General features: G+C 54.4%; 1 protein-coding gene across 1 annotated transcript in view; it reads right to left on the bottom strand.

Moving 5' to 3' along the window:
- hivep2a (HIVEP zinc finger 2a) overlaps positions 1-11,433 on the bottom strand; it is a gene marked incomplete at its 3' end in the record, with an annotated part of 16,052 nt that extends 4,619 nt beyond the window's left edge. Inside the window, exons 1-7 of the mRNA XM_083688709.1 lie at positions 11,374-11,433; positions 11,196-11,264; positions 5,792-11,084; positions 4,586-4,737; positions 3,466-3,641; positions 2,710-2,808; positions 1-71 (exon numbers count right to left, since the gene is read on the bottom strand). The exon at positions 1-71 is cut by the window's left edge and continues 855 nt beyond it. Coding sequence (XP_083544835.1) covers positions 1-71; positions 2,710-2,808; positions 3,466-3,641; positions 4,586-4,737; positions 5,792-10,849 — 5,556 coding nt within the window. The remainder of the gene's footprint in view (positions 72-2,709; positions 2,809-3,465; positions 3,642-4,585; positions 4,738-5,791; positions 11,085-11,195; positions 11,265-11,373) is intronic.
- Between the last annotated feature and the right edge of the window lie 3,567 nt (positions 11,434-15,000).

Raw genomic sequence — 15,000 nt, 5'->3', positions numbered from 1 at the left:
GAACTGGTGGTCCGCCATGTGACCCGACACGCCCCTCTTCCCAGAATCCATCTGGCCGTCCTCGCCGATGTCTGGAAGAGGAAGAAGCACATGGGTTCATCTAGCATCAAACTACCATGTAAAACACACAACAGTGTGTGGTGATGATGGTGTTGGATTATGTTGGATTATGTTGGATTATGTATGGTGTTGGATTATGTTTTATTATGTATGGTGTTGGATTATGTTGGATTATGTTGGATTGTGTATGGTGTTGGATTATGTTGGATTATGTATGGTGTTGGATTATGTTGGATTATGTTGGATTATGTATGGTGTTGGATTATGTTGGATTATGTTGGATTGTGTATGGTGTTGGATTATGTTGGATTATGTTGGATTGTGTATGGTGTTGGATTATGTTGGATTATGTATGGTGTTGGATTATGTTGGATTATGTTGGATTATGTATGGTGTTGGATTATGTTGGATTATGTATGGTGTTGGACTGTTTCGTTGTATTTAGTATTGTAGCGTATGTCCTGTAACAACCACAGGTTGTGATGATGATCACAGGATGAACAACATCAATCCAAACACAGCAGTGAGAAATGGCTGCAGTGGTGAGGGAAGCAGCATTGGTCCAGAGCTAGCCTGCTAATAGAGCCCAGAGCTAGCCTGCTAATAGAGCCCAGGGCTAGCCTGCTAATAGAGTCCAGGGCTAGTCTGCTAATAGAGCCCAGGGCTAGTCTGCTAATAGAGCCCAGGGCTAGTCTGCTAATAGAGCCCAGGGCTAGCCTGCTAATAGAGCCCAGGGCTAGCCTGCTAATAGAGTCCAGGGCTAGTCTGCTAATAGAGCCCAGGGCTAGCCTGCTAATAGAGTCCAGGGCTAGCCTGCTAATAGAGCCCAGGGCTAGTCTGCTAATAGAGCCCAGGGCTAGTCTGCTAATAGAGCCCAGGGCTAGCCTGCTAATAGAGTCCAGGGCTAGCCTGCTAATAGAGCCTAGGGCTAGCCTGCTAATAGAGCCCAGGGCTAGTCTGCTAATAGAGCCCAGGGCTAGCCTGCTAATAGAGCCCAGGGCTAGTCTGCTAATAGAGTCCAGGGCTAGCCTGCTAATAGAGCCCAGGGCTAGCCTGCTAATAGAGCCCAGGGCTAGCCTGCTAATAGAGCCCAGGGCTAGCCTGCTAATAGAGTCCAGGGCTAGTCTGCTAATAGAGCCCAGGGCTAGCCTGCTAATAGAGCCCAGGGCTAGCCTGCTAATAGAGCCCAGGGCTAGCCTGCTAATAGAGCCCAGGGCTAGCCTGCTAATAGAGCCCAGGCCTGCTAATAGAGTCCAGGGCTAGTCTGCTAATAGAGTCCAGGGCTAGTCTGCTAATAGAGTCCAGGGCTAGTCTGCTAATAGAGCCCAGGGCTAGCCTGCTAATAGAGTCCAGGGCTAGTCTGCTAATAGAGTCCAGGGCTAGTCTGCTAATAGAGCCCAGGGCTAGTCTGCTAATAGAGCCCAGGGCTAGCCTGCTAATAGAGCCCAGGGCTAGCCTGCTAATAGAGCCCAGGGCTAGCCTGCTAATAGAGCCCAGGGCTAGTCTGCTAATAGAGCCCAGGGCTAGCCTGCTAATAGAGCCCAGGGCTAGCCTGCTAATAGAGCCCAGGGCTAGCCTGCTAATAGAGCCCAGGGCTAGCCTGCTAATAGAGCCCAGGGCTAGCCTGCTAATAGAGCCCAGGGCTAGCCTGCTAATAGAGCCCAGGGCTAGTCTGCTAATAGAGCCCAGGGCTAGTCTGCTAATAGAGTCCAGGGCTAGCCTGCTAATAGAGCCCAGGGCTAGCCTGCTAATAGAGCCCAGGGCTAGCCTGCTAATAGAGCCCAGGGCTAGTCTGCTAATAGAGTCCAGGGCTAGTCTGCTAATAGAGCCCAGGGCTAGCCTGCTAATAGAGCCCAGGGCTAGTCTGCTAATAGAGTCCAGGGCTAGCCTGCTAATAGAGCCCAGGGCTAGCCTGCTAATAGAGCCCAGGTCTGCTAATAGAGCCCAGGGCTAGCCTGCTAATAGAGCCCATGTCTGCTAATAGAGTCCAGGGCTAGCCTGCTAATAGAGCCCAGGGCTAGCCTGCTAATAGAGCCCAGGGCTAGCCTGCTAATAGAGCCCAGGCCTGCTAATAGAGCCCAGGCCTGCTAATAGAGCCCAGGCCTGCTAATAGAGCCCAGGGCTAGCCTGCTAATAGAGTCCAGGGCTAGCCTGCTCCTAACTCAGCCGTAAGGACACGGGATCGCTAACAGCAGCCCACTAACACTTCTCTACTGGAGCTTCTATCCATCAACTCCAGCTGCTGTCTGAGCTGTTTGTGTTGGACAGAACGGCTGACTGGGTCTGTCTGTGTTGGACAGAACGGCTGACTGGGTCTGTCTGTGTGGAGTGATGACGCGGGCCGAGCGGGACAATGTGACACTGTATTTAGAATGTGGTTATTTGACATGGAGGCGGGGAGGGAAGGCTCTGGTTCTGATTAGACTAATGGACCGCACCAATGCAACTAACAGGGCCCAGTATTTATCAACTACTGGCTCCTCACCACACAGTCTGTCTGGTGATTCAGTGTGTGTGTGTGTGTGTGTGTGTGTGTGTGTGTGTGTGTGTGTGTGTGTGTGTGTGTGTGTGTGTGTGTGTGTGTGTGTGTGTGTGTGTGCGTGTGCGTGTGCGTGTGCGTGTGTGTGTGTGATTCAGGGTGATTCATACCAGGTTCCTCTGTCTCGTCTTCCACAGATGTCACAGACACCCCCAGCTCCAAGCACTTCTTCATATGGGCCTTGGACTTCATGTGTTTGGTCAGGTTCCCTGAAACCAGAGTTTATGACTTTTAAAACACTCTTACTGGAAGCAGCAAGTAACAGAGGTCTGGTCTTTCAATGCACAACACTGGACCAGAGAGAGAAGGAGGGAGAGGGAGGGAGTTGGGGGAGAGAGAGAGAGGGGGAGAGAGAGAGGGGGAGAGAGAGAGAGGAAGGTAGAGAGATCCTAATGCGATGCAGACTTATGTCTGTATTTCCAGTTTGACTTAACATACGTCCTCTCAGTTTGATCTGGGTGTTTTTGTTTGAACTATCTGGTTCAGTTTGCTGTGAGAGAAGCAGGGGAGGCTGGCGGAGGTAGACATCGGAGGACGGGCTCATTGTAACGCACGGAATGGAATTAGGAATGGTATCAAACACGTAAGGAAGAGTGTCAAACACAACATGTTTGATACCATTTCTCATTCCGTTCCATGCATTACAATGTCCTTCCTCCGATTTCTGCCTCCGTGTTCAGTTCAGCTGTTCGGGGAAGGGAGGAAGGGAGGGGAGGAAGGGAGGAAGGGAGGAAGGGAGGAAGGGAGGAAGGGAGGGGAGGAAGGGAGGAAGGGAGGAAGGGAGGAAGGGAGGAAGGGAGGGGAGGAAGGGAGGAAGGTACATTTACATACGTGCAGTTTGAAGGAACGGAGGAGAGGAAACCCACCTTTCGTTTTGAAGGCGAAGTTGCAGAACTTGCAGACGTAGGGTCTGACGTCCGTGTGCGTGCGGATGTGTTTCTTCAGCATGCTGGGCTTCTTACAGCGGATCCCACACTCCTCACAGATGTACTTCCCCCGCCCGCGGCCGCGCACGTACACATACTCTTCATTGGATTTGTACCTGGAATCAAAACAAGAGCTGATTTCTGGAACGTGATTGGAGGGTGTTGGGTACATGGGTGCGTAGGGGTGTAGAATGTTCAGGGAGCAGATATCAAACACATCAGATGGACCACTTTACGCAGGGAGAGTTCGGCCTTTTAACTGCTCAGAGAAAATGATTCCGGTGCCAGTTTCAACTGCCGTTTGGTTGGGAGATATTTTTACAGCTGTTTCCAGTTATATGGAACTTGAATTATTATTTTATTTCTCACTGTATGTGGATGGTAATATCATAAATGGACCATTTCATAGAAATGTGAATATGTCAGATGATTGAAAAACAAATGTGAAAATGAAATGATCTCCCGAACCAAGTAAAGAGCTGTCGGCATGGTGATGCTTTGTATTCAGTCATGTTGGAATGGGGATCCAGCCGAGCGTCGGGCGTCTGCTGTAAGTAACGCCTTCCCACCACAATTAGAGAAATACTGTCTGAAAACGCCATCCAAACATTAAACAAGCTTGTATAAAGAAAATACTATCATATTTTAGTCGAAAACGCCCTCATGTCCATAAATGAGAAACAGCAATTATAAAAACCAAGAAACATTTACATTTCAGTTACCATGGTGATAGTTTTACCATTCCCATGTAACATTGGCCGAGCAGTGCGGTTTCAGACACCCCTGGGCAGCCAATCAGATCACTCCTCAAAAGGCCTTCAAGCCCCGCCTATCTTCCCTCTCCACTACACCAACAGATCTGTGTGTGTGTGTGTGTGTGTGTGTGTGTGTGTGTGTGTGTGTGTGTGTGTGTGTGTGTGTGTGTGTGTGTGTGTCCGCGCCGCGAGTCACAACAACATGAACATCTAAGTTGAGGCAACTGGAGAAGGTGACAAGCTGCTCTCAGAAAGGCTCTGGGTTGACAGTGAGGGTCTGACGGCAGCCATCTTCACACACATACCCTCCTTCAAAGATCTTGATGCGCGTGGGCTCGGGGGTCTTTGAGGGGGGCTCCTTCTCTCCCTGGTCCTCCTTCACACGCTCCCGGGAGCTCTGACTCTTCATCTTCTTCCCATACTTATTGACGTCAAGCTGCATGAGTTCAGGCTTCATCTGGGGGACGGGGAGAACACACACACTGCTGCGTTAGACACACACACACACTGCTGGGTTAGACACACACACACACACACACACACACTGCTGGGTTAGACACACACACACACACACTGCTGGGTTAGACACACACACACACACACCGCTGGGTTAGACACACACACACACACACACACATTGCTGGGTCAGACACATACACATAGCTGGGTTACACACACACACACACACACACACACACACACATTGCTGGGTCAGACACATACACATAGCTGGGTTACACACACACACACACACACACACACACACACACACACTGCTGGGTTAGACACACACACACACACACACACACAGACAAATACTTGGTGATGGTGACAGATACTGGTTTTGTGGGGGTGGTTATCTGGTTATGTACTGGTTTTGTGGGGGTGGTTATCTGGTTATGTACTGGTTTTGTGGGGGTGGTTATCTGGTTATGTACTGCTTATGTGGGGGTGGTTATCTGGTTATGTACTGGTTTTGTGGGGGTAGTTATCTGGTTATGTACTGGTTATGTGGGGGTGGTTCTCTGGTTATGTACAGGCCTTAAAATAGTCCTTTAAACTCATTGTCAATTAACCAACTTTCCGATATTCTAGGTGATTTCAAGACCCTAACCCTAACCCTAACCCTAACCCTGAACCTGACCTTAACTCTAACCCTTAGATGTGCATGTATTTTAGTCATGTTTTTTCATAACTTTTTTCATAAATCCTCTGCCTGTTTTATATATGGCACACGCTGTATTTTACATAAAGAAATACAATACAAACATATATGTCTTCATAAGAGGTGTAACAAGTAATAAGAGGTGCATACAGTACAGGGGAGGCTGGGGGAGGCTGGGGGAGGCTGGGGGAGGTAGACATCAGAGGAACCGTTCCGTGCATTACAAAGAGCCCGTCCTCCGATGTCTACCTCCCTCAGCCTCCCATGGTACAGCACAGTCCTGTGTGTGTGTGTGTGTGTGTGTGTGTGTGTGTGTGTGTGTGTGTGTGTGTGTGTGTGTGGTCACCTGTTCCAGCCTCTGCTTCCAGGCCAGAGAGGAGACCAGCTTCCCAGAGCCGGGCGGGGACATGGCCAGGGTGTAGGTCTCGCTGTCACTCCTCTGCTTGGAGCGCAGCAGGGCCAGGGTGGCCTTGGTGCTGAGGCTCAGGGGGTTGGGGTTGTAGGAGCTGATGCACCAGGACCCGTAGACGGAGGTCAGGGGGCTCGTCTGGGCGCTGTTGGGCTTGGTGTAGTTCAGGAAGCACCAGCTGACGCTGGTGGCGGTGCGGAGGCTTGGGAACTGGAAGAACTGCTGGACGTCGGCGAGGTCGGTGAGCAGGAGGCTGCCCCCGCCGGCCCCCACACTCTGATTGGCTGCCAGCTGGACCAGCATGTTTACAGGGATCTTATTGGCCAGGGTGGGCTGCGTTGGCTCGTCTGGGGCGTCGCCAGAGGAGCTCATGGACCGGGGGCTGCAGCCGGCCTCGGGGGGCGGCTCGTCCACGTCCAGCTCCTCCGGGGACGACCGGCCGCCATCGACAGAGTCCGTGATGATCTGCAGCGGTGGGGTGAAACTGTCGCTGGGCGGCACGTCAGGGAGGTGGGGGGCCGAGCAGCGTACATGCATCTTAGCGGAGAGGGAGGGGGAGGGGAAGTTCGAGGGTGGGGACGAGGACATCCTCTCCTGGTCGTCCATGGAGCTCTCGCTCTTCAGAGAGCCCTGCTTCGGGAGCTTGGTGGCCGGGTCCTTGGAGGTGCTCAGCTCCACCGCGCTGAGCTCTTTAACCATCTGCCCGTACATCCTCTCCTCCTTCACCCGCTTCTGCTGCTTGGTCTCGATGAAGAGCTCCAGGCTGCTGGCCGGCGAGAGCATCCTCTTGCTGCCCCCGATGCTGGAGGAGGCGTCCGTGGTGGAGATGGTGCCTGAGGTCAGCGACAGGGGGATGCCCGTGTTCAGCCGCCCGGGCAGCGGGTCCGGAATCGCCCACAGAGGGTACCGTAGCCCCCCCTCCATGGGCCTCCCCAGGATCTGAGCCAGGTTGAATCCCACCCCGTGTTTGGACACAGCGCCTCCTGGGATCAACCCGGGGGACATGCTGCTGCTGCTGCTGCTGCTCTCCGTGCACACCGCCCGGGCCGACCCGGCCAAGCCATGGCCGCTGTGGGAGGCGAGGAGCTGGGAGACGCTGGTGTACATGACGCTCCCGTAGGATGGCATGTGGGTCTGGATCCTGACAGGGACGAGCATCCCCGGGAGGGACGGCTGGGCGCCGGCGTTCTGGGTGGCGAAGATCGGCTGGACCTGCTGCAGCAGCCCTGTGCTGCCACTGGAGGAGACAGCCACCTTAGATGGGGGAGGGGGGCCGAAGTGCTGGGGGGACGCCCTGGAGGGGTATTGGTAGCTCTGGCTGATAGCACCGTCAGAGGCCTTGGTGTCACACTGCTCCTGGATCTGCTGGAGCTGGTGGAGCTGGGGGGGCTGGTGGAGCTGCGGGGGCTGGTGGAGGGGCTGGTGGGGGGGTGGGTGGGGGGGCTGGTGGGAGGACTTCTGCATGTGTGGCGTGATGCTAGGCTGCCTGATGTGCAGTTTCTGTTGCAGCGGGTGCGTCTGGAAGGCGAGGTGCTGCTTGTGTCTCTGAGTGGACTCTGGGTGCCAGAACAACCCCGGCTGGAACGGCAGGAAGGGGATTGAAGCCAAGCTGCTCTGGAGGGAGCTGTATTGCATGACTTCCTGTGTGGTAAGCTGCTCGTTACCCGGATGCTCTCTGTCCTCAGAGGACAGCTGACCCGGGAGTCGCGGCGACCTCTGGAACAGCGGAGGCTCGTCCTGCTGGCTGTCCTCACTGATGCTCTGCTGCAGCAGGTGATGATGCGTCCCTCTCTTAGACCTGGCAACCTCACTGCCTGGGGCACTCTGCCAGGCCGGGAGGGAGGGGGGGCCGTGCTCCGAGTGCTCCTGTTTGATGATTAACTCCATCCCCCCCTGCTCGTGCACCACCGTCTCGGGGTAGACACTCAGGGACGCCTGCCTCACCAGGTAGCCGCGCCGACGCTCCTTCATGGCGGATGCACTGCAGTACACCTCCCCCTGTCTGGAGGAGGTCGACAGGCTGCCGTAGTCAAAGGACTTGCTGCGTATCTCTGGGATCTCCGTGGGCAGGGCGCAGGGAGCCTGCTCTGAGGAGGACCTCCTCATCTCCCTCTGCTGGTGGTGGCCGGGGATGGACAGGGAGTTGCTGCCCGGAACAGTCAGGAACTCTGACTGCCTGGCGAGCTCCTCCTGCTGCTTGGTGGGGGAGACGGACTTCAGGCTCTCCTCTCGATCGAAGGACATGGAGAAGCTGGAGCTGTGGGAGAGGTTGCTCTCCTGGCTGGGGGAGCGGGACAGGCTGGTGCAGGTGGACTCGAAGCTGGACTCCCCCGAGGAGTGTTCCAGGTCTGCCAGGCGCAGACGCTTCTTCTTGGGGGGCAGCTTCTCTGCGGGGAGCTGGGAGAGGGTCTCGCTTCTCTGGGGCCACTGGAACTCCTCCACGTGCTTCTCCGGTTCCTTCGCCGGGGCCTCGGGCTCCTTCTCCGGCTTATCTGGCTCCTCCGTCACCCTGATCTCAGGCACTTGGATGTTGGGCTGACGGACCAGCTTGTGGAGGATGTGGTAGGGCTGGTTGGGCGACCCAGAGGCGCCGGCGCCGGCGCCGGCTAGCTCGCTGTCGCTCTGCTGCTGCTCCAGGCTCTCCGACCTCAGCATGGACTCTGGGCTCTGGACGTCCTCGATGTTCTCCGTGTCCGACGGCTCCGAGTGGCTAGAGGGCTTGTCCTGCTGGTAGGATGGATGCTCGAAGGACTCAGACTTCTCAAAGGAGTTTGGCCTGCTGAGGGAGTTGGTGTGCTGGATCACTGATATGACGTTGCCAGCTGCCTTCCTGTCCGTGTCCAGGACCAGCACCATGTCGTCTGAACACATACTGGTGCATGTGTCAAAGCTGTCTGATTGGCTATGTGCACTGCTGTAGATGGACGACCCCTTTAAAGTGGGCGTGGCCCTAGAATTATCCTGACTACCCTGTTTAGAATCGTAATCTCCCGCCATTTCAACGGAGCTACTGCAGCTGCTGTCGTACTGGCCCGGGCCGTCCTCCTCGTCCCCTACACTCTTCTCCTTCCTGCGTTTGCGCGTGGCGTTCTCCGTCATCCCCACCTTGGTACCGTACGGGCCGTACACCGTGTGCTCCGGCACCCCGGGGCTGCGCTCCCCGCTCAGCTTCGCCCCCCCAGACGAGCCTACATTCTTGGGGACATGTCCGTAGCTCTCAGCCTCGCCGTGGCCCTCGTGGGCCGAGTGTTCGAAGGCGGCCTGCCTCCTGAGCCTCCGCCCCGCGGCACCGGGGTAGAAGACGTCGTCGGCGGTCATCATCTCGTCGAAGGAGTGGCTGACTCGTATCCCGGGTGGGACGTTGAGGTTGGTGGGGGAGGAGGTTGGCATGGAGTTACTCCTGATGAGAGGCCCAGAGTCACAAGGTGCTTCTAGCAGACCTGTGTTGCTTTGGCAGGGGCCAGTCGGGTACTGCTTAGGGTCCAAGCCCGCTATCATCTGAGCCTCGCCGCCATCACTCCTGAAGAATATGTGATCCTCTGATATCTTCCCCATGCCCAGGTTGGTGAGCTCTGGCTCCTGGCTGGCGGCCATGTTTATCGTGATAGATTGTCTGGATCTTGAGTTGGGTTTGTAATACCACGTTCTGCCAAACATAATCTCCTCATAGGACTTTGCGTTGGTGTTGGGCGGGCTGATCTGCTGTTCGGCGCTCTCCGAGCGTGAGAAGTAGCCCGAGTCTGTGCTTCCTTTGCTGTGTGGACTCAGAAGGTTGAGAGACTGCTCTGAGTCCTGTCCCTTCTTCTCCGTCAGTCGCAGAGCCAAGCGCTGTTTGATGGTGGGGGAGTCATCCACCCGGCCCACCTGGGAGCTGGCATGGGACGCCTTGATCTCCGTGAACAGGGGGCACTCCATGGCGGTGGACGGGACCCCCTGTTTTGGGACGATGAGGAGAGGCACTTTCATGGGCCCCATGGCGAGCTCCTCGGCCGAGTCTGCGTACGCCGGCTCCCCGCCTTTCTCCACTGTGCCTTTGTCCACCTGGAGCGACATCTGAGGGAGGGGGCTGCCTTTGGGAGGGAGGGGGCTGCCTTTGTCCATGGCCTCTGCTGTCTCCTCCTCCGTGTCTGTGCTCTGCTCGCCGTCTGAGTGCACCTCCGTCTCACCCACCGAGGACGCCTGGTCCATGTCCCCGCGCGACGACGCCAGCTCGGAGAACGGCACAAGGCCAGCCTTGATGGCATGGGCGTGGGACTTCCTGTGTTTGTAGAGGTTGCTCTTGGTCTTGAAGGAGAAGCCGCAGGGGAGGCAGGGGTAGGGCCTCTCCCCGGTGTGCGAGCGGATGTGCTTCTTCAGCACGCTGGGTTTGGCGCACGCCCGGCCACAGTAATGACAGATATACTTCCCCGGCTTCTTGGGCTTCTGCTCCTTCTTGTATCCCTCCTCCGGCGGCTCGGGCCCCGACTGGGAGTACTGGCCGAAGGAGCTGGGTAAACTGGGGGATTTCTGCCGCGGGAACCCCCCCCCGTGGGCGCGGGAGTGGGCGTGGCCAGGGTAGAGGTCGTCGGAGGGGAGCTGCCCGGCGAAGGGCCAGGCATGGGCCTCCAGCCCCGGCTGGGGCTTGGCCCCAGAGAGGAAGCGCTCCTGCATGGGCTGCTGGGGGTAGGGCTGGGGCAGCTGGTAGGAGAAGGCCCGGGGGAATGCCTGTGCATACTGGCTGTCTTGAGATGATGACTGACCCACGCCCGTTGATAGCAGCTTCCCAGAGCCATACTTCTGCTGTGCTGATCCAGCACCTCCTCCCCCTCCTCCTCCACCTCCTCCTCCTCCTCTCTCGCGGTACGAGTGCCTCTTGCCCTCTGGGTCGGCGAACGTGCTTCGTTTTGTGCCGGCTGACGGTTCCGAAGCCCACTTCCTCTGCAGCGGCGCCTTCTCCCGAGGCTCCTTATTGGTGCATTTCTGTCCAGTAGCAGCAGAGGATTCATGCGGCTCCATTTTCCTGGGTTCTTCAGTTGGGGGGGTGGGGGGGGGGGTTGTCTTCTCGAAGGGGTGGAGAATGTTAGACGGCTCTACAGCTAGCAGACATGTCAGATGTGAGAAAGGCTTCCATGGCTGAAGTCATCAGCATCAGAATGTTTTCTTTCTATCGATCATTCTGTGATCCTTCAGCCCGTCCGTCCACGCCGGGCCTCTGTCCAGTTCATCAAGTGGATGAAGGTCTCTGCGTGATCTAAAAGGGAAAATGTGAAGAAACAAAATGGTATTCCATGTAAAACACAACAGGATGTTGACAATTATCATGAGTGAATGTAGCTCTAAATACTCAAATTGAAAAACTTACTCTCTTCAAAAAGTGCCTGTTGATTTTTCTCCCTTTTACTGCCTCCGCTGAATTCCTTGACCATCAGACCTACAGGCAGAGGAGGCAAACAACAAGACAGTTAAAAACAAATAACACAACTGGGTCTTCAAATAGTGTCTCAACAATCGAGTTAAAAAGTGTTTTTGTCCCATTTTACCATAAATGGATACATGACTGCTGCTGCTACTGTTCTCATGTGTGTCGACAGCGACAGCACCGCGGGGAAGTGGATGGAAGTTGAGATATTTCTTGTGAGCGTGAGTTTGTGATTGAGCCTCCCTCCCACTCCTTCAGAACAGTGTGTGAGTGTGAGAGTGTGTGTGTGTGTGTGTGAGTGTGAGAGTGTGTGTGTGTGTGTGTGTGTGAGTCATCACTAACGAGCCGACCCACTCGGTTCCTAAAAGACACAGAGGCGTATAAATAGCCTGCTGGGTGGAAGTGACGTAACGTGTCATATGTGCGTGGGCGTCCAAAGGGCGTCATAAAGAACTCAACTAACCAGCAACTCACACTGTTTCCCCTCTCTTTCGATTGCCTGGTGTTTGATTTTTACTTTCTACACACAGACAGAAAGTACTGCAGCACTACAGTAAGCACAAAGGACCTATATATAGACACTGCGTACGCTTGCGGTATACGTTTCCGAGCGCCAACGTTCACAACCGCACCTGAACACAGCAGGAGAACCGCACCTGAACACAGCAGGAGAACTGTCTCAGACTAACATGCTGAAGCTGCACTCTCCACCATGTATGTGTTCTCTCTGTCTCTCTCTCTCTCTCTGTCTCTCTCTCTCTGTCTCTGTCTCTCTCTCTCTCTCTCTCTGTCTCTCTCTCTCTCTGTCTCTCTCTCTCTCTCTCCCTCTCTCTCTCTCTGTCTCTCTGTCTCTCTCTCTCTCTCTCTCTCTCTGTCTCTCTCTCTCTCTCTCTCTCTCTCTCTCTCTCTCTCTCTCTCTCCCTCTCTCTCTCTCCCTCTCCCTCTCCCTCTCTCTCTCTCTCCCTCTCTCTCTCTCTGTCTCTCTCTCTCTCTCTCTCTCTCTCTCTCTGATTGCGACATACACCCCCCACACACACACACATAGACACACCCACACACCCACACACACACACACACACACACACACACACAGGGGCCCTTTGTGTGCTCGCAGTGCCTGGTAGGAAGCAGCAGGAGAAAGCCGTGTGTGACGCTGGTGTCTGTAGGCCGACTCAGGTGCTATAAATAGGCCCGGCAGAAACCCGCTGGTATTTATAGACCTGAAACAGTTTTCACTTTTGGGCCGTTTTTGTTTTCATATTCTTCCATGCTGTTAGACAGAAGGAATGTGTGTAAACAGCGGGACAGACCGGGCGGTACGAGCCTCTGAGGAGAGGAGCTGGGGGTTAGGGTTAGAGGCTGGACGTTCAGGCAGATCCATTCTCATTCAACTACACGTAAATACCACTAAAAATACCATTAAATCATGACATGCGGTTAAAGCAACACTACGCAGCTTTCTCCACTAGGGGTGCTCTTGATTAAAACAAAATGGTGCCCAAAATTGAACCTCAGAAAAGGGCATACTATCCCACATCTGGGAGCTCCATAAAGGCTCACTTGAATGTAAACTGTTACCCAGAAAAACCACCACAGTGCTGCAGTTCGCTGAAACTGCTTCAAATATGTCTCAGAACCCATTGATGGAATTCTATCCGTTGCAGAAGGAAACCAATTTCCAGTCAAAGGAACGAGCACTGAATAGGTTATATGAAGCCTTATTTATTACTGCTAAATAACGGTGTCCTATTTCTCCGAGTGTGGGTGAGAATTATTCACTGGCTCCCTTTTCAAGTGGAGTACTTAGAGGAAGTGTGGGAGTACTTAGAGGAAGTGTCTCATGCGGAGAGCGGCACGGAGGTGGGGGGGGCACCTCGCGGGGGGGGGGGGGGGGGGGGGGCACTTCGCTCCATAGACACCCCCACATCCTTACATCCTCCCGGGGAGAAACAGAAACACTCAACGGGGTGAGAGGAGAAGAGAGGAGAGGAGAGGAGAGGAGAGGAGAGGAGAGGAGAGGAGAGAAGAGGAGAGGAGAGGAGAGGAGAGGAGAGGAGAGGAGAGGAGAGGAGAGGAGAGGAGAGGAGAGGAGAGGAGAGGAGAGGAGAGGAGGGGAGAGGGCAGGGCCTGCCACAGAGCAGTGATGCCCACGATAGGTCTGAGATGTCCTATATGCACCCACACAGTTGGTTCACACACACAGACACATGGACACACGTGCACACACACAAAGACGCAGGAAACACACACACACACACATACACACACACACACATACACACACACACACACACACACACACACACACACACACACAGGCGGGGGGTCTTCAGCCCTCCGTCTCTGGCTGAGGGTCTGTGGTTGGAGTGGGTGGCACAGACGCACAGCTCCATGGTGACTGGGAACACTGGGAACACTGGGAGCCCCTTTGACTCAGCCAACACACACTACACAACATGCCCCTTCTCTGCGTGTGTGTGTATGTGTGTGTGTGTGTGTGTGTGTGTGTGTGTGTGTGTGTGTGTGTGTGTGTGTGTGTGTGTGTGTGTGTGTGTGATGCATGGCACATCCAACATGTCTGGAATTCCTCCTGACACTAAACAGCGAGTCTGCAGGTTCTGTCTCCACCTGACGATCGTGGTCCTTTACTAACCCTAACCCTAACCTGACGATCGTGGTCCTTTACTAACCCTAACCCTAACCTGACGATCGTGGTCCTTTACTAACCCTAACCCTAACCCTAACCCTAACCTGACGATCGTGGTCCTTTACTAACCCTAACCCTAACCTGACGATCGTGGTCCTTTACTAACCCTAACCCTAACCCTAACCCTAACCTGACGATCGTGGTCCTTTACTAACCCTAACCCTAACCCTAACCCTAACCTGACGATCGTGGTCCTTTACTAACCCTAACCCTAACCTGACGATCGTGGTCCTTTACTAACCCTAACCCTAACCCTAACCCTAACCTGACGATCGTGGTCCTTTACTAACCCTAACCTGACGATCGTGGTCCTTTACTCCACATCCAAGAGTTCACCGCAGGACAGAGAACCAGGACACAAAGAAAGAAAGAAACCAATGAGGAGTGTGAATAAAACGAAAACAGACCTGGAAAACCTCTCTGCCAAAGAATGTTCTGGAAATCCTCTGAGTCACGGCTGTTTTGCATGTCTTAGCATGTCTAACCCTAACCCTGCGCTCGTTAAAGCAATAATGAACAAATAATGAACAAATAGCCCTGACCCTAACCTGACCTGACCCTAACCTGACCTGACCCTAACCTAACCTGACCCTAACCTGACCCTAACCTGACCTGACCCTAACCTAACCTGACCCTAACCTAACCTGACCCTAACCCATCCTAACCCTAACCCTGACCCTGACCCTGACCCATCCTAACCCTAACCCTGACCCTGACCCTAACCTAACCTGACCCTAACCCATCCTAACCCTAACCCTGACCCTGACCCTGACCCATCCTAACCCTAACCCTGACCCTGACCCTAACCTAACCTGACCCTAACCCTAACCTGACCCTAACCTAACCTGACCCTAACCCTAACCCTGACCCTGACCCTAACCTAACCTAACCTGACCCTAACCCTAACCCTAACCCTGACCCATCCTAACCCTAACCCTGACCCTAACCTAACCTGACCCTAACCCTAACCCTGACCCTGACCCTAACCTAACCTAACCTGACCCTAACCCTAACCCTAACCCTGACCCATCCTAACCCTAA

This window comes from Argentina silus, assembly GCF_951799395.1.
Source record: "Argentina silus genome assembly, chromosome: 17".
Classification (NCBI taxonomy): Eukaryota; Metazoa; Chordata; class Actinopteri; order Argentiniformes; family Argentinidae; genus Argentina; species Argentina silus.
Note: the sequence above shows the minus strand (reverse complement) of the source record. Positions and strands in the feature narration are given on the sequence as shown.